The following is an 18,354-nucleotide window of genomic DNA, read 5'->3' as shown; positions in this document are numbered from 1 at the left end:
CTCTGGGGACTGGATGGAGAGCCCTCCCATTTGCGGGGCTGCCCTGACTTCAGGCCCAGCCGGGAGCCAGGCCTTTGAGCCTACCATGCACCCCTGCCTGGTAGGTGCCGCAGGGCCCTGGCAGAGGCTGGAAGGCGCTCCTCTGCTCCAGGCCCCCGCGGTCAAACCCAGAGACTGAGGACGAATCCTGCCAGTTGTCGACTTCCCCGGGACTTGGGGGGGGGGCGGTGAGTCGCTGCCTCAGTTTCTCCTCTTCCCGGCAGACTGTGGTCCTGTGTCCTTCAAGAGGTGGTTGCAGCTTGGAGGTTGGGAGAGGCTGGGAGGCATGGGAAGGTTTGGAAGATGCCAGTGGGTTCTGAGGGCTCTGGCAGGGGCTGGGAGCTAGAAACTGGGCCTTTGGGCATCAGGTGAGGTGGCTGACGGGGTGGGTGACAGCTTGCGGCAGAGGCGACACAGGCCTTGATTTTCTGTAGAGGTGGATAATGGTTGTATCTTTACCCTTTTAATCGGGTCAGATGTAAGAACAGTAACACTGTATAAGTGACCCATATGCCTGCTTCCTTTTCATTGTCAAGCCACTCGGTAAGGACTGCCTCATTTTCTGAGACATTATGGAAGCTTAGAGCGTCAAGCAGCACAAGATGGCCCGGGGGGGTGCTGAGGAGCCCCAGCCCTGAGCTTTCCTCCCTGCACCATTGGGTTGTCCTGGGTTGTTTGGGACCCCAGTGTGGATCTGTTTGCCTAATTTTGTGACAGCGAACCACCTTGGGGATGGGAGCAGCTGAGGAGGTGACAGACAATGGGCAGTGGGTCCTTAAAGTGCGATTTGCTGCCTCATACTGGCCTTGGCTGGTACACACCTCCTCCAGCGGCTCTGGACCCACACCTCTTAGTTGAATGGCACAGCCGCAGTGCCTCGAGGGGAGGAATGTGGGGGGATGGCGGTCAGCTGACAAAGGCTCAGAGCCAGGCGGAGGGCTGCCGGACCAGACGTTCCTTCTTTGAGGTTTGTGGTCCATCTTTTCCCCCCGGACTTGCTGTGATGCTGTCCAGGGACTCAAGACGAACCGTGTTTCCATCTGCTTAGTGACTGTTTCATTGTGAGTGTGGACTCCATGTGGACAGCACCAGCCCAGACCGTGCTCAGTGTTTGGGATTTCTTCCTTCCCCAGGGAGCGGGAAGCTGAGCCCTCTGAGGGCTTGTGTGCATACCCCCGAGGAAATGGCGCTGATGGCTTTTGGCTCTAGGTCGCCGTGTTGCCTGGGTGTTAGGGTGCCTGGGCTGGAATGTTGGCAGAGAGAGGAGAAGGGAATCTGTGTTTGTCCACAGCCCTGACTGCTCCCGTGGCCGGCCCTCTGCCGGGCCCCTCTGTAATGCTGCTTCTCTTTTCTCTGTCCCAGGGCTCTGCCAGAGTCACCCTGAGCGTCCAGCCCCATCCTCAGCCTATCAGGTATGCCTGGCCTGTGGGGGGCCAGGGGCGGGGGTGCCGCAGTGAGGTCACTGTGGGTGTTTCCAGCAAGTCATGCCTTTGGGTTTCTGAGACCGAAGTCATAAAGCCACAGGTAGGGGGTGTGGGAGACATGCCAGCCACAGGGAGAGGATGCCAGTAGCTGCCCATTTGGAAATGCTCATGTTTTGAGTTTTAGCTTGAAGCCAGGCCTTGAGCTGGATTCTTTATGGTCCCTGCACGATCTCATCTAGTCCTTGCAACAATCTTGCAAGGTAAGTGTTTTGTTTCCGTTCGGCAGATGAAGAAACTGAGTCTCAGGGAGGTGAGGTGACTTGTTAAAGGTCATGCAGCCACCAAGAGGCAAGACCTGGGTGTGCCTTCGGGACTGGCAGGCGTCAAGGCCTGTGCTAGGTCCAGGTCCTTTTTGTGGGCAGGGGTTTTTGGTGTTGGAGGGCTATTTCTAAAAGGAAAGTTCTCTGGCTGGCTGGCTGGCTGGCAGGGGCTGGGGGAGGGGATGCGTGAAGACTTGGGGTCTTGCTGATCCAGAATCTCTTTTCCCTGTGTCCGGGTTCTGTGGTTTTCTGGCTTGGGCTCTTCCCTCGCTGCCTCCCCTCCACTCCTGAGGCTCCCGAGATGAGTGAGAATCTGGCCCTGGAGAAATGGAGCCCCAGCCAGAGAGGGCTGATGTGTAGCTAAAGCCCTCAGCGGGTTGTGGCCCGGCGGCCCACAGACAGGGGGACCTTTTAGAGGATCCCCTTCTTCCCTTGCGCTGAGAACCACCTTGGGGTGAGTGGGTGCAGGGTGCGATGCTGGAGTTGTCCAGGCGGTGGTGCTGTTCTGCCTTGGACTCTCCCCTCCCTCCCACCAAGGCTGCAGTGAGAACCTTATCTTAGGGACAAGGAATGGTGGGGGCTCAGAGGTCAAATTCAAACTGGGCTCCTTGCCACAGCCCACTGGCACCTCTGCCACTTGGCTCCTCTCCTTGCTACCATGGAGAAGTCATACATCGCCCTTGGTTCCCCTAGCTCCAAGCCCTATACACACGCCTGGACTCAGAGTTGATCCTGATGGACATCTGGATTCTGCCAGTGCTGTCCTGTCCCTTGAAATATCCTGCTGGCATTTCTTTGATGCTCCCCCAGTCTTTCCTTTACACTACTGTAGTGGAAGATTCCCAAAAGGAAATATGAGTGTGGCCCACACTGGATAGAGAGGGCAAGTGAGACAGTAGGGGGTTGGTGATAGGGTAAGAAGGTGTGGGGGTAGGAAGGTGCGAGGTGCCCCCAAAAGCCTCAGGTATGCCTCGGGATGGAATTTATGTGTCCTGAGTCCCACTGCTCCTTCCTGGGCCCTTGTACTGGAAGAGAAGCTCCGTGAGCTGTGAAGGCATGAAGCCCTACCTCCCCTCACCCAGAGCCCAGCCCGGGGCTTCCCACTTCTTTGAAGAGCTCAGATGGTGCTGGGGTCTCTAGGGACCACCTCCCATGGCAGCAGCAAAGACTCAGTGCCCTCTGCTCCCTGGGCCCTTCAAGATCACAGAGGTCACTGCCAAGAAATAGCCTAGGCAAGGTGGTGGGTGCTGCCAGACGTGAGGGACAGCCAAGGAACAAAGGGCGGTAGCTGGCCCGCCTCTGGGGAGGGTTGGAATGGGCACTGTGGTCTGGCTTACCTGGAGCCCAGGTGAGAATGTCACCTGACCTGCTCTTTCCCCTGAGAAGACTCCCCACCCTCTGTACACCCTCGCTCCTGAGCGAGGAGGAGGGCAGCCTGCTGCTCAGCCCTGGGATGCTAGAGAGCACCCAGCTCAGGCTCTCCTTCCTCTTCAAAATCTGTCCCGGGACCCTTCTAGAGATGGCTGCCAGACCAGGTGGCCACGGTGTGTCGGGAGGCTGAGCTGGACTCTTGGCTACCTCCTGTCGTGGCCCTGACCTCTGGGTTCACAGGTTGAAGGCAGCGCCGACAGGGTAGATGGGCAGTTAGGACTATTGTCATGACAGAAATGGCCTGAGATCCTGCCAGCCCCCGGCCGGGTGCTCCCAGGCTCCCAGGCTGGCCTTGCTGACTGCACAGGCCTGGCCAGGGGAGGCCCCAGGCTTGGCTCTGGGTCAGGGGAGATCAAAGTCTCCTGGGATGGAATTGGGGGCCCCACGTGGTATGCAGGGGCTACAGCTACCTGAACCTTGCCCTGAGGAGCTGGGTCCTGACCTGGACCCCCTTCTGCCCCCTGTCTCTCCAGAAACATGAGTGTGAGCCGGGCCATGGAGGACAGCTGTGAGCTGGACCTAGTGTATGTCACCGAGAGGATCATCGCCGTCTCCTTCCCCAGCACAGCCAACGAGGAGAACTTCCGGAGCAACCTCCGAGAGGTGGCCCAGATGCTCAAGTCCAAGCATGGCGGCAGCTACCTGGTGAGGAGGGGCCCGGTGCCCCCATCCTTTCTGCTCGCCACCCCCTTGCTTCAGGTGTCCCCCAGGGCCAACTCCCCCTCCTTCCCGTGATTTATGTGCCTTGCTTGTGTACCGAATCCCCACTCACTCTCCGGCCCCACTTTGCTGGGAGGAGTGTGTCACAGCTGGAATGCGGCACCTGGACCCGAGTCCTGTGTGCATGCATATATGCCTGTGTGTGTGTCTGTGTGCGTGTGTGTGTGTACCGAGTTCAGGTTATCGAGCGCTCCCTCTGAGGCGGGCCCCGTTCTAACTGCTATCCACATATTTAACCTCGAGCTAGCTCTAGAAATCAGGTTTTGCTGGAGCGCAGTGGGGGTGAGGGGGGTCTGCCTCAGGTGACAGCATTGGGAAGTGGCAGAGCTGAGGTCTGAGGACAGAGTTGTGGCACGGGCATCTTGTGGGACCTTGTGTGGCTGGCACGGGGGCAGGGCCTGGCCCAGGAGGAGCGCGTCATGGACGTGGATGAGGGGGCCAGTGGTGTTCTCTGATGTCAGAGGGCTGGCTTGTGGGATCGGGCCCAGAGGAGGGCTCGGTTCCACTTTACAGGGAAGCACCTGTGGGGTTGGGCTGGACCTACAGACGGGACGGGGCAGGCTCAATGCGATGTGAGCCGAGGCAGGCAGTGGGAGGCCGTATTTGGTTCCTAGGGCTGACACATAACACATGACCACAGCTGGCTGGTCTATAAATGATAGAATTAATTTTTTCACAGTTCTGGAAGCTAGAAGTCTAGACCAAGATGTTGGCAGGGCCATACCCCTTCCTGGGGTCTGGTGCTTCCCAGCAATCCTCGGTGACCTTGGCTGGTGGCTCTATCACTCCCATCACTCTGCCTCTGTCCCCACATGGCCTGCCTTCTTTCCTGGGACTCTCTGTGCCTCCTCATCTCATCTTATAAGGACACCAGGCATCGGATCCCGGGCCTGCCCTAAATCCAGGATGACCTCATCTTGAGATCCTTAAGTACTTACATCAGCAAAGGCTCTGTTTCCTAATAAGGTCACATTGTGAAGTTCCAGGTGGATATGAATCTTTGTGGGGTGCTGCTGAACCCACCGCAGAGGTCTGTCCATCAGCCGTGGTGGGCATTGTTGAGGACTCTGATTCAAACATTGGAAGAGTCCTGGGCTTGAATGTAGGCTCTGCTCTAACCCACTTTACCTCACAAAACCTTAGTTTGTGCATCTGTGAAATGGGTCTAATTACACCACCTACCTCTTGTGGTGGTTGAGAGGATTAAGCCCTCTGCTAGATGTAAAGGCCTCAGTGTGAGCTGGCAGACTGGGGACACTCGCGTGGGACCTGTTGTTGATGTGCTAAAGCGTGAGCCCTTGTGGGGTCCAAGAATGGCTTGGTAGCCCTCTGAGATGGTTCCCAGTCAGGAGTCCAGGATCCTATGGGTCTCTGTGCTGTGCTGCCCTCCCTCTGTCTTACCCACAGCAGGCTGTGGGCCCTCTTTTCTCCCCAGGAAGACGGCAATTCTGTGCCCCTCCTTTGGAGGTGGAGAAGGGAATTCCAGGGACTGGGGGGAATCCTGTGGGACACAGTGAGGTGTCGGAGGGCATCTGTGGGGAGAGGGGTGTCGAGGGTCTGAGAGGGCCCACTCGGGGCGATTTTCCCCCTCTGAAGGAGGGTGTCCCGCTGCACAGCTGTTGCATTTTCGGGTGATGAGGTTCTGACATCGATGTGGGAAGTGGAAACCAGAGATGGCCAAATACTTGTCAGTTAACACTCCCGGACTCCCATTCAGGGTATGAAGACGCTCACCTTGCAGGGGGCACGTGGGACCTGAGACAGGCTGCGTCCATCCCCTTCTTGTCTTCAGTTCTGGGTGTCTGTCCGCTCCCTGAGGGGAGTGGCTGTGTCTATGTACTTCCCTCTACCTCTCTTTACCTTGAGAACCTGTTGAGCTCTTGTCGATCAGCGTGTGTGTGTGTGTGTGTGTGTGTGTGTGTGTGTGTGTGTCTGATGGGATGCCATTGCAAGCTCTTGCATGGGTAGGATTTTCACCGAGGGGGGCGAGCAGGGGGAGGAGAGAAAGAGACAGAGAGACAGAAGACAGCGGACACTATCTCATAATCTCTTCCTTTTCCTCCCAGCTTTTCAACCTTTCTGAGCGGAGGCCAGACATCACAAAGCTCCACGCCAAGGTGAGCCAATACCGATCTGGGGTGGGGGCTTCCCGTTGCCTGGAAGAGAAGGAGAATAAACGGTCTCTGTCTCCCTGTGGTTCTTGCTTTAGAATCTGGGGGGAAGTGCTGAGATCCTTCTGCCAGTCCTATTCCCAGTCTGTGTCATCTTCTCTTTGGAACAAGGAAAAGACTGTGTTTGTTGTGTTTGCAATACAAACTGCTGAGAGCCAAGCTGGATGCAGCGATTTCCTACCCAGTGCTGCCTCCCTGGGGTGCACAGAGTATCTCTGGGGTGAGGCTGGAGCTATGAGATTTCTAGCCATATTGAAATGCATTTTGCATTTAAACTGGCTGGGAATTGCCTACGGCCCCTTTTCACTTACTGGCTCAGCGGGCTGAGTGCAGGGCTTTGCACGGATGTCTGCTTGAGCTCCCGGATTCTGGGGCCCATTTACTTTGTGACCCTGGGCAGGTGACAGTTCTCTGGGCCTCAGTTTGCACCTCTGATAGTGGATGGGCTAGATGAGATGTGCTCGCTTGGCTCTTCTGAGCAAGAATTCTCTCTCCATTTAATGATCTGTGAGTTAAAAGTTTCGAGGAGCCTGAAGGCTGCTGTTCAGTTCTGCCCTCTGTTCCCTTCAGGTTTCTCTTGGCTGGCCTGGAAAGCCCATGGTTTGTGTGTCCAGGCCTGGAAAAGAGGTGTCAATGGCTGGGGGCCCTTGACTTCCCGTCTTTGTCCCTGAGCCAGGCCTTGGGGTTGTCTGTGGGAGGAGAGCTTGGGGGAAGTACTGGGGGGCCCCAGCACATTTTGGAGTCAGAATCATGTGGAAGGGATCTTGCAGTCATCGGCTTTACACACATATGGGGAAACTGAGGCCAGGACAGAGGCCATGATTTGCCAGAGGCCCTAGTGTGAGGCAATGTGAGAGCTGAGACTCGGGCCCTGGGTCTCTGGTGCTGGGTGGGTGTCCTCTGCATCTACACCTTCACCTCCCCTCTGGGCTGATGGGCAGGGCAGGAAGCAAGGTGGGTGGGTGGGTGGGTGGCTGCTGTTATGGCACCTGGGTGTGGGGTTTGTGCCCCCTCCCCCTAGCTTTGGTCCACTCTCTGGGGCTTCCGTCCCTTCTCACTCACGGCTTGGACTGTAGGTACTGGAATTTGGCTGGCCTGACCTTCACACCCCCGCCCTGGAGAAGATCTGCAGTGTCTGCAAGGCCATGGACACTTGGCTCAACGCAGACCCTCACAACGTCGTCGTTCTACACAATAAGGTCAGAGTGGGGGTACGCCGGGTGTGCGTGTGCACCTGTGTGTGTGCATATGTGTGCATGTGTACACACGTGTCTATGTGGTCATACATGCACACAGGCATGGATGTGGCCTTGGATGAGTGTGTGTGCCTGTGTCAATGGACCGTGTAAGCGTGCAAGTCTGTGTGTTTTCTCCTTTCTAGGAGATAGTAGCTTCTCTCCCAGGGGGCACCCCCAAGAAATGAGCTTGTGGGGCCCTCAAGGGTAGTAGATGATCGGCTGTATTTCTTCTCTTTGAGATTCAGCTTGACCTGCTTCCCTCCCTTGCATTTCCCTCCTCCATCCAGTTCTCCCTTAGAACCACACCCCTCTCTCCAGCCACTGCCCCCTTTTTCTCCAGGCTTCCGGATGGGCTCTGGGGCAGTAGGGCTGGCCTTACAAATAAAGACTTTGTGTTTGGGGTTCTTTTAGGGAAACCGAGGCAGGATAGGCGTTGTCATTGCGGCTTACATGCACTACAGCAACATTTCTGCCAGGTAAGAGCCCCCCGTTCTCTGCATATTGTCAGTGGGACCCCCCTCTGCCCATCCCTTCTCGGCCTCTCCCTTCCTTGGGGTTCACAGGTGCTGGGGATAGGGTGGAGGAACCCACAGAAAGGAGTCTACAGCTCTGAGGCAGGTGGCTGTGTGTGGTGGGGGGCGGGAGAAAGGAAAGTCCCTCCCTCTACTGGGAGCACTGGTGGGAGCAGCCTTGGGAGGCAGGCCCATCTATGGACACCCCAACCCACCACCATCTCGGGGCCACTTTTCCTTGGCAAAAGGCCTTCTGTTTTCTCAAGTGAGCTGGTGAGGGAGTCAGAAAGAAATGCTGGCTCAGATCTGGGTCTGGCAGAGCCATCTAGAAGTGATCTTATCCTTGTGGGCCTCAATAAGGACTTTGGGGTTTAGGATGGGATGTCATTGGAGAGTTAAGAACAGAGGGGCTACATCATCTGTCTTTTTTTTTTTTTTTTTAATGATCTCTTTGCAGATAGATAAGATAAAATGTTCTATGGAGGCTTAGATGGTAGTTTTGTGACTTTAAGAAACTCAACCCAGCCTAATGTTCCCTTCATGGTGAACGTTTCCTATGTACCCACTGTGGGCCCCTGTGTATCGAGTTCTTTGTAGATGTTATTTCACTTAATTGCCATAACAAGCTTCAAGAAGACACTGGTCACTCCCATTTGACAGGAAGGGCAGTCAGGTTCAGAAAGATTAAATAACCTGATTCAGGACACAGGGCTGAGGAGTAAGTGGCAGACTTGCTATGGGAACCCAGGCTGTCTGGCTCCAAAGCCCCCATGCTGCGGCCTGCAGCATACAGGATGGAGAGATGCTGGGGCACCCTTTTCCTGAAAGCTGCTCAGCATAGGGTGGCTGGAGGGCTCTATAGGTCTGGGAGAACAGGGTTGGGGAGGCAAGGGGCTGTTGGCCGTAGGAGTTGGCTCCTCTGAGCACCCGTCTCTCCCTGCAGCGCTGATCAGGCCCTGGACCGGTTTGCCATGAAGCGGTTCTATGAGGATAAGATTGTGCCCATTGGCCAGCCATCCCAGAGAAGGTGGGTCTCCAGGGCTCACAGCCAGTACCTACGTGTGTGTGTGTGTGTGTGAGAGAGCTTGCTATCCAGGCTGGGGTTGGAACAGACATGTCTCGGGGGGTTGTGTACTGAACGTGCATATTCAGGTGCTGTCCTAGAGTGGTGTGAGCTCAGGGACACGGGTGAGCCCAGGGGCAGCTGTGTGCACCCACGGGTAGGCATGGCCATTGGCTCCTGAGGCCAGTGCTGGAGAGCAATGGGGCCATTGGTGGGGCACACATTGGTCTGGGTGTCAGAAGGCAGCTTGTGTAAGAAGGTGGTGCTATCCTTGCTTCCGTGCTTGGATGAGCCTACAGGAGGCAGACGTCCTAGCCACCTGCCCTAGGGAGGTCACAGATTCTTACCGTAAGGGTCATCTTCTGCTGGAAGAGCTTTAAAAGTTTACCCAAGGGGGGCGCCTGGGTGGCTCAGTGGGTTAAGCTGCTGCCTTCAGCTCAGGTCATGATCTCAGGGTCCTGGGATCGAGGCCCGCATCGGGCTCTCTGCTCGGCAGGGAGCCTGCTTCCCTCTCTCTCTCTCTGCCTGCCTCTCTGTCTACTTGTGATCTCTCTCTGTCAAATAAACAAATAAAATCTTTAAAAAAAAAAAAAAAGTTTACCCAAGGGCTCTCAAGCACATGGTCTCATTGGAGTCCGTGGCAGCCTAGGCAGAAAGTAAGGCAGAGATGGTTCATTCATCCACCCACCGGACAAGGTTCAGGTGCTCTGCTTCTTTCCAAGTGCTGGAGACACCTAGTTGAACAGGACACAGTGCTTTGCCCTCAGTGAACTGATATCCCATTGGGAAGGATGGACCTCGCACTGAAGGTAGACCGACAGGACCATTTCAGTAATGGCTGGTGCTAGGAGAGGAAGAGGATGGAGTGGGTTAGACCTGATGGAGGAGGTTTGGGCTATTTAGTGAAGGGGATCAAGGAATACTTGTCAGAGCTGGTGGCTTTGAGGCCAAACCTGAGTAATAATGATGAGCTACCGTATGACCATCCAGGGCATATCCCTATTTTACAGAGGAGAAGCCTGAGCCTAGGGAGGGGACTCAACATGGCCAGGATCCGTAGCGAGTAGGAGCAGAGCTAGAAGGTACTCAGGGGCCTGTAAGTCAGGCCAGGGCAGGTTCCCCCTGGGCTCATGCCACCCCCAGTCCTGAGGGCTGGATTCTGCTCTGTGGATAATGCGCTGTGTAATGATGGTGGTTGGTCCACAGGTGAGCACAGGTAGAGTCAGGGCTGGTGGGCTGTGGGGAGGCCGCCGGTGAGGGCAAGGCAGAATCCCAGGCCCAGACGGGAGAACTGGAGATGGGGAATGGGGTCCAGGTACCGTGTAGCCAGAGAGGGGGGCCCGCCACCTGTCTGTGTCCATGATGGGCCACACTGCTCCATGCACTGTGGCTGTGCTGGCCGTTTCAGTAGGACATGAGCCATCAATATACTTTCAGGTCATGAGAAGTACTTGGAAGGGGGAGAAAACCCAAACAGAACATGATGTCTTTGAGAGCGATGAGGTGGGTGCGGGGGCTGAACTTGGGGAGAAGGTGACACGTGGGACCGGCGAGTTCTGAGGGGAGGAAGGAAGCATCCGGGGGCAGGTCTATGGTAACCACGCAAGAGGGAAGAGCAAGCAGGCTGGCCCGGGGCCAAAGCATCCGCCTGGCTTTTCTAGCCCCTCTGAATGCTGACAGGGCCAGCAGGAGCCCCTGGCCTCTCCCTGCTGGGGTTCCCCATCTTATCCCCCATTACCCCACCTTGCTTGCCTTGTTAGAAGGCTGCTGGCTCTGCCAGTGACTGTGTCTGCCATTGTAGCGGGGAGTCCAAGCAGAAGTGAGTCCCCAGACCCCCCGGTGGCCGCAGGACCGCTGGGACCTGGTCTCCAGATCAGCCATCAGAAACGTGCAGAAAATTCTGGCTGGGCTGCCAGATGTAGCAGTTGTGGATCGAAGAGAGTCTTTCCCAGGGAGGAAAGACGCTGTCGTTCAAGTACCCATTTGCCACATAAGACTGGTGGCCTTGGTCACCAGTGAAGGTCTTGCTGTGAAGGAGTGACGGCACCATGTGGCTTGGAGGAAGTGGGTGGAGCAGCCACCTCCCTGTAGCTGAAAGCCTGGGGACCGGGCTCCGTATCCCCTCTCAGCAGTAGGAGTGTCTGGCGAGTCTATGGTGTGGCGTGCCCGCTCACACCGCACGTGGCCGGGGGCGGGGGCATTTACAGTATCTGTCTGCCTGGCAGCTTGTATCTGCAAGTGTATCTGCTTATGGGCGGGCAGTTCTGTCCAGGCCCGTGTGAAAGTGCGGCTGTCGGCTTCACTGTGTATTTGTTGCCACTTTCCCGCCTTCTGGGCAGTGTCATTTGTAGGGAATGGATCAGTTGGAGGAGAGGAGGGTGGGGGGGGAGGGGCTTTGCCTGCAACTCCTCCATTCATTGTCACCCCACCCCCAGACTCATTGTCCCCAGCACACAGACACATCCTGTTGGCACGGGCTGGAGATCTGATAGGAACCGCAATTCCAGATTTCCGGTTTGAGTAACGGGGCTGGGGGCTGGGCAGGGGCTGAATAGGAACTGGTGGTGCCCATCAGATTATCTGGCTTGGGGAGTGCGAGGCGGCCCCGCCCAGGCCCAGGGACAGAGGTCTGCAGGCCTGGTGGGTCAAGGAGCCAAGAGACAGGAGGGGACCGTTGTCATGGTCATGTGGGTTGTGTCTGCCAGCCTCAGAGAGCCCCCACGCCTCTCACGGAGTCTTAGGATGAGTTCTGATTGGTCTGGCTGACCCAGCTCATGTCCTCTGGCCATTCAGACAAGGAGGACGCCTCAACCAAGCCCCAGCAGAAGGACGGACCTCTCTTTCTGGCAGGTGCACTGAAATTCAGACAGTTTTTCCTCTCTCTCTGCCCACCCCAGTTTTGTGTGTTCTTGCTATGGGTCAGCAACTCTTTCTGGACCCCATTTCCCCTCTCTTCTAGAAGGAATAGAGATGTGTTAATTCTTGCATTCTTCCAATAAGACCCAGAAAGTATTGGGGAGTCTTGACCCTAGGGATAGGAATGCTTAGTGGAAGTTAAATGTGTTTCAATACCATATATAGAGGGAGATTTAATACACTTCAGTGTGATGTAAAATAGGGACCATAATTATTAAGCTCTTAATGTTTGCTGGACTGTCATGTGGCTGGTGGGTCTGTCAGGGCAGAACTGGGGCATTGGGTGTAAATGTAAGCTTGGTTTAAGCTTTGTGTGAGAGTATTAGAGATGTCTGATGGTTGATCAGCCCACCGTGTGCAGTAGCGCGCAGCTTAATGATGTGAGGGATGTCAGGGATGTGTGGGAGGAATTTTGGTCCAGCAGGAGGTTTTTGGGCTGGGAGTGAAGCTGGAACGAGATGCTCATGGTGACCACGAGGGGGCGCCAGAGAACCCCCACCCCCCACCAGTCCTAAGGGTTTGACACAGCTCCTAGCTGAGCAGTTCCTGCCTGTCCTCCCTACCTAGGACTCCAGGCAGCTAGGAAGGACTGTGCTGGGGCACAGACCCCAGCTTCCAGGAGACCTAGGAGAGTTGGGGGGGGGTGGGTGGGCTGGGTGGGGCCAGAAGAGAGACGGGGATGGCCCTGCTCTAGGACAAGTCTCCAGGCAGACGCTGCCTCTCTCTCCCTGCCCGCAGGTACGTGCACTACTTCAGTGGCCTGCTCTCTGGCTCCATCAAAATGAACAACAAGCCCTTGTTTCTGCACCACGTGATCATGCACGGCATCCCCAACTTTGAGTCTAAAGGAGGTACCTGCCCGAGCCCTCTGGCTTTCCTCCCCTCCTGGCTCCCACCTTCTTTTCTCAAGAGGCAGCCTTAGGGCATAAAAACGTGGGCTTGGGTGGGAGTCTGGACCGCACCACCTCCTGAGCCTTCTCCGAGCTCTGGGTCACTTCATGGGACTGACTCTGGCGGTGCCTGCTGGCGCGGGAAGTTGGATGCGGCCATGGTTTTTCTAAACTCAGAAATGCCTCCCATATGAAAAGCTAGTATTTCTTCCTCCTTTCTCTTTTCATTTTTCCTTCCTACTTCTGCTCTCCCCAGCCTTTCCCTCCTTCCCCCACTTCCCCCTGCCCTCACACCATGCCCGCTAACACTGCCCTCCCTTACAGGGTGTCGGCCCTTTCTCCGGATCTACCAGGCCATGCAGCCTGTCTACACATCTGGCATCTAGTAGGTATTCCTCGGGAATGAGAGGCCGGGGATGCCCGAGGCCTGAGGCCCAGGCCCAGGGACAAGAGTGTGGGGGGATGGGGCCAGGACTTCTGGGAGGATCTCATCTGGCAGAGGGCTGAGAGACAGAGGCAGCAAGCCTTCCCAGGAGCCCTCTGGCAGGGGGAGCAGGGAGTAAGTGCAAGGCCTGCCCCCCTCAGCAGCTCTCTTTCTCTCCGCTCCCCTCTCCCCCAGTAATGTCCAAGGAGACAGCCAGACCAGCATCTGCATCACCATCGAGCCTGGGCTGCTCTTGAAGGGAGACATCTTGGTGAGCGCTGCCCCTCTGTCTCAAGCCCCCTCCTCCCTGTTTATTGTTTCTCCTTTCTTCCCTCTTCCTGCTCCCCTCCTAACAGGATTGTCACTCTTGTCACACAGGCAGTGGGGCCATAGGCCCTCAGGCCTCCTGCAAGGCCTTCCCCTGCCTCAGAGCTGGACATCCCTTCTCCTGTGCTTATTTCTTGTTCTAGAATATCTCCAGGGAAATATCTCTCCATGTGAGCTGTTACCTTCTTGCTTCCTGTGGTGACAGGACTTCCTCAACTCTAACTTTAGTCTTTCCTTCTGCAATTTAAATTCACTCCTCCTTTTCCATTCTGTGTGCAGGAACTTTTTGGGAGGACAGTGTTGTCCCCAAAGGACAAGATTGGCCTCCAACATTCTGTTTTCTGGAAGTTTCCCCAGATAGCTTTAAGATTCTATATGGTATTGGTGACCTCTCTCTCATTAGGCTTGGGGGAGCCCTGGGATCTTAGTCATAGAGCTAATAAGGAGCTCCCTGAGATCTGATTTCCCCTCCTCGGGCCCCTGATGGGCTCTGCTCTCCTTCCCACCAGCTGAAGTGCTACCACAAGAAGTTCCGGAGCCCAGCCCGAGATGTCATCTTCCGTGTGCAGTTCCATACCTGTGCCATCCATGACCTGGGGGTTGTCTTTGGGAAGGAAGACCTTGATGATGCCTTCAAAGGTGAGCTCACTGAATAGAGACATAGACCCTGCAGGGAATAATACCATAAGGTAGAAGAGTGATAATGGAGGAACTATGGCAGCAGTGAAGGGGGAACCATTTTCTGAGGGAGGGAGGGAGAGGTGGTTAGGGAGGTGTCTTCCTTTGCTTCTTTATCTATTTAAGGTTTTGTCTGTATCACATTGAAACTTGGGACAATATCCACATCCATTCACCCATTAACTCATCCACACACCCATCCTTCCATCCACCTACTTGCTCATCCACATCCATCCATCCAACCATCCATCCACTCACCCATCCATCCATCCACTCATCCGAATCCATCCACCCATTCACTCTAAATCCATCCATCCACTCTTCTAAATCCATCCATTCATCCATTCATCTATCCATCTATCCACCTACCCATCTAAATCTGTCCATCCGCCCACCCACTCATCAATCCACCTATCCATCCAAATCCATCCATCCATCCTCCAAGAAATACTTGGGGGGTCTATATGTGCCAGGCATGTGCTAGACCCTGGGGTTACAAAGAGAAAGAAGTCAGGCCCTACCCTTAGGGAGCTCGCAGTTCCATGGGAGAAAGAGACACACAAGTGGGGTACTGTGAAGTGGCGCATACAGTGATAGGCACAGGGATGACAGGCAGTCACCATCCCTACTGTAATTTCTCTTCCCACAAGTGGTAGATGGTATAATCTTTGTCCAGACTGCACTTAGGCCAAGAGCAGAGAATAGAGCTGGGGCTTGGAGGGTGGGGGAAGGGAGCTGAGAGGAGCCTGACTCCCCCCCCCCCCCCCGCCCGCCGCACACGCACACAATGTAGTCTGGTTCTTGCAGTAGAAGAATGTTTCTGTGATGAGTTTCCTCTGTACAGGAGCCGGGAGGGCAGAAACAGAAGATGCCATCATAATTACAGAGCGGAATGTTAGCGTTATCAGTCTTAACAGGGAAACATAAAGGGACAGCAGACAACATCAAGGTGGAGTCCGTAGAGGCAGGGAAAGTGGGGGCACAAACTTTCTCCTCTTACACGAGGGAGTCAGCGGACACCATCGACAATAGCTCAAGAAATATAGGCTTAGCTGTAGTATTTAAAGTTTCAAAGGCAATCAGAATAAATACTACTCCTACAACTATTAGAATTAATAAGGGAGATGGGAGTGATATTAGTGGGCCAAATTCGTTATCTTCCTAGTGGTAAATCAAGGGAGATTACTGGAAATTGGTGTATCAGGAAATGGTGGCATAAAAATAGTGGCTATTTAGAGTCTTAAGGTAACAGTTTGTAGAATAAGAAATAGAAATGGGAATGGTTATCTCAGGCAAGTAGGACTGGGGCCAAAAGTGGGCAAGAGGCCTATTTCATTATATATATATATTTAGATATATCCATGTATATCTATATCTATATATTTTATATATATATGTATATAGTATTATAGTATTATCAACCATATATGTGCATATTATTTTAATCTTCTCTAGAAAGATTAAAGTTGGAGTCCTTTTTGGGAATTAATTGCTCATTTTTGTTTTTCCTTCTCCCTTTTCAGATGATCGATTTCCAGAATATGGCAAAGTAGAATTTGTATTTTCTTATGGACCAGAGAAAATTCAAGGTATAAGCTTGTTAGAGTTCATTTTTCTACCCTGTTGCCTCCATCCTAACCTGTCCTCTCCCTACTTCCACAGTTCTCCCACTCAAGTGCTCTATAATTATCAAGTTGCCTGTGAATGGGAGGCAGGCCAGCAGTAAAGGATCTGGGTATCACAGTGGACCCCCAGATAAACATGAACCAGTGACTTAATCTTTGGATAATAAAAATAAAAGAGCCGACCAAGAGGTGCTGGGCTCGGTATACTGTTCTGGTCCCATTAGGTCACCATCCCATTATATTCCAAGACTGAGGGCTGTGGCAGATGGAAGGAGGGGCTGAAGGCACATTCAGGGGTACTAGCTGCATGAGAAGTATTTATGAAAACTGAGGAGGTTCAACCTGAAGATCAGAAGGCCAGTTTAATAATAGTCGTGAAGCCTTTAAACTTGTTATATGTGGAGACCAGTTGTTCTCTATCCTATTTGAGAACAGAATGAGACGAGATGAAGTTAGGCTACAGGCGGAGGGACTCTGGGAAGATTCAAGGAAGGCCTGCCAGGTCAGGGAAGGGATTTGCCCCGGGAGGCGGGGCTTGTGGCTCATGTGGTCTTCATCTTTCTATGGGTGCATAGGAGAGACTGCTTTTCCCCTCAGATTTCTGCCTGGAGCCAGGAACACCTTAAGTAGGAGGCAGGGGGATGGCTCAAATGACCTTGTATCCTCTCAGTGTCATGGCCATGACTTCCCTGCTGTCCTGACCCCATGCTGCTCATCACCAACCTCTTCTACACTCCCCCTGACTCCAAGGGTAGCCTTTCTGGTCTCCTGGCACTGCTGCAAGGGCCTCTGGGACACGGAAAAGGAAGAGGTAGACACCTAGCCAGAGGGCCCCCCAGCTTTCTCCTGGGGGGTGGGGTCTTCATTCCTCAGTATCCTGACTTGATTTACCCCTATAACCGGGTATGAGCCTTTTCAGGAATGCAAGGAACCAGGGGCGCTTAGGTGGCTCAGTCAGTTGAGTGTCTGACTCTTGATTTTAGCTCAGGGTATGATCTCAGGGTCGTGGGATCGAGCCTCGTGTTGGGCTCTGCGCTGGGCGTGGAGCCTGCTTGGGGGTCTCTCTCTCCTTCTCCCTCTGCTCTGCCCTCTATCCTAAAACAAACTAAAACAAAAGAAGAATGCAAGGAGCCAGACTCCTGGGTTCTCTGCCCACTTTGTGCCACTGGCCGCACCCCACCGTGGTCAGGAATAGGAGAAGCCCCTCAGGGAGCAGCCCTGGGGGAGCTGCTGGCTGCCTCTGTTTTTCCAGCTGCTGATCCTTTTTTTTTCCCTTTCTCTTCACTGCACTCCTGCCCCATTCCTTCAGGCATGGAACACCTGGAGAACGGGCCGAGCGTGTCTGTGGACTATAACACCTCTGACCCCCTCATCCGCTGGGATTCCTATGACAACTTCGATGGGCATCGAGAGGACGGCATGGAGGGTAGGTGGCACCCAGACTTCCAGCAGCTCTCCTCCCCGCGGCACTGTCCTGCTCCTGCAGTCTCGGTGCTGCTGGTGGGCCGTGGCCCTGTACCGGGTTCAGAGGGGAGGCAGAGGCGAGGTCCAGGGCATCTCGGAGAGCTCCCAGTTCGGTGGGGGACGATAAGACAAAACAGATAAGACAAAACAGGAATGTGTGAAACAATGAAGACAGAGCTAAAGAATGCAGGTGAACAACCACTAAGGAACAAATGGCCTGGCCTCTGAGACTGGCAGGGGAGGGATTCTCAAGAGCTGGCGTGGCCCTGGAGTGGCCTGGGAGGACTCCTTGGAGGAGGTGGCCTTGAGTGGAGCTCGACAGAATTCTTTTGCAGCAAATGCAGCACTTTGTTAGATGTCTTTGAAACCTGCTCTTAGATGTCTCCAGGCTTGTGGCCTGACTCCCCCTGGGTCAGAGCACTAGGAATTAGACCCAGCATGTAGGGCCTGCAAACTTTCATCAATAGCCAACAAAAATGTTTGAGAGCTGGAAACCGATAGGCTCCAAAATCTGAAAAGTAAGCCGCAGTCGAAATTAATGCGTGTTTAATTTAGCTACAAAACCGAGCATTATGTTAAGTGGGCAGCAGCGACTCCGTTCAGTCTTTGACGTTTAGCTGTGGGTTGTATATGTTTGTGTGGTTCATTTGAATGTGGGCGGCGGGGCGGGGCTCCAAAAGTGAGCATGCCTGGGGCCCGGGAGCCCTGGAGACGCCTAGCTGGGGTTTGGCGCAGGCTCACTTTTCTGATTTGGTCCTGGGACTGCAGCGTACGGGAGCTGGAAGGAACCTCGGGACTCTCTGCCCATCCCCTGGTTTTCAGCTGGGGATAACTGAGACGCCCCCTCGAAGGAAGTGTCTTCTGATTTAACCCCACGGCCCAGGATATGTCCTTTCAAGGACTCCAGCTCCCAGGCTCCGGGCTGCAGCTGGTCCTATGGTGGGTGGGGGTGTGCCGTCCTGGGGACTCTGGGCCCTCGGGCAGAGCCGGGTTAGGGACAGCCAGGCCTGCTGGCTGCCCCCTGCTCCTGATCTTCTGCACCCCCCCCCGCTTCCTTCCACCTTCTTCTCCAGGGTTTTGGGTTTGTTGACTCTACTCTGCAAGTCTTCTAG

The 18,354-nt window shown here is 54.6% G+C and overlaps 1 protein-coding gene across 11 annotated transcripts in view; it reads left to right on the top strand.

Moving 5' to 3' along the window:
- The window catches only part of TNS1 (tensin 1), a 200,456-nt gene that overhangs the window by 108,397 nt on the left and 73,705 nt on the right, over positions 1–18,354 (top strand). For 10 of the 11 annotated variants that reach the window (XM_047721014.1, XM_047721015.1, XM_047721013.1 and 7 more), the window contains 12 exons: positions 1,402–1,451; positions 3,688–3,859; positions 6,001–6,051; positions 7,182–7,304; positions 7,755–7,819; positions 8,799–8,882; positions 12,573–12,685; positions 13,049–13,109; positions 13,344–13,419; positions 13,985–14,114; positions 15,677–15,742; positions 17,088–17,204. In XM_047721014.1, coding sequence (XP_047576970.1) covers positions 1,402–1,451; positions 3,688–3,859; positions 6,001–6,051; positions 7,182–7,304; positions 7,755–7,819; positions 8,799–8,882; positions 12,573–12,685; positions 13,049–13,109; positions 13,344–13,419; positions 13,985–14,114; positions 15,677–15,742; positions 17,088–17,204 — 1,108 coding nt within the window. Of the gene's footprint in view, positions 1–1,401; positions 1,452–1,657; positions 1,724–3,687; positions 3,860–6,000; positions 6,052–7,181; positions 7,305–7,754; positions 7,820–8,798; positions 8,883–12,572; positions 12,686–13,048; positions 13,110–13,343; positions 13,420–13,984; positions 14,115–15,676; positions 15,743–17,087; positions 17,205–18,354 lie in introns of those variants that run through there. The other variant, XM_047721023.1, reaches the window with a different exon arrangement.

The sequence above is a fragment of the Lutra lutra genome, chromosome 3, assembly GCF_902655055.1.
Source record: "Lutra lutra chromosome 3, mLutLut1.2, whole genome shotgun sequence".
NCBI classification, from domain to species: domain Eukaryota; kingdom Metazoa; phylum Chordata; class Mammalia; order Carnivora; family Mustelidae; genus Lutra; species Lutra lutra.
This window is presented reverse-complemented; position numbering and strand designations above follow the sequence as displayed.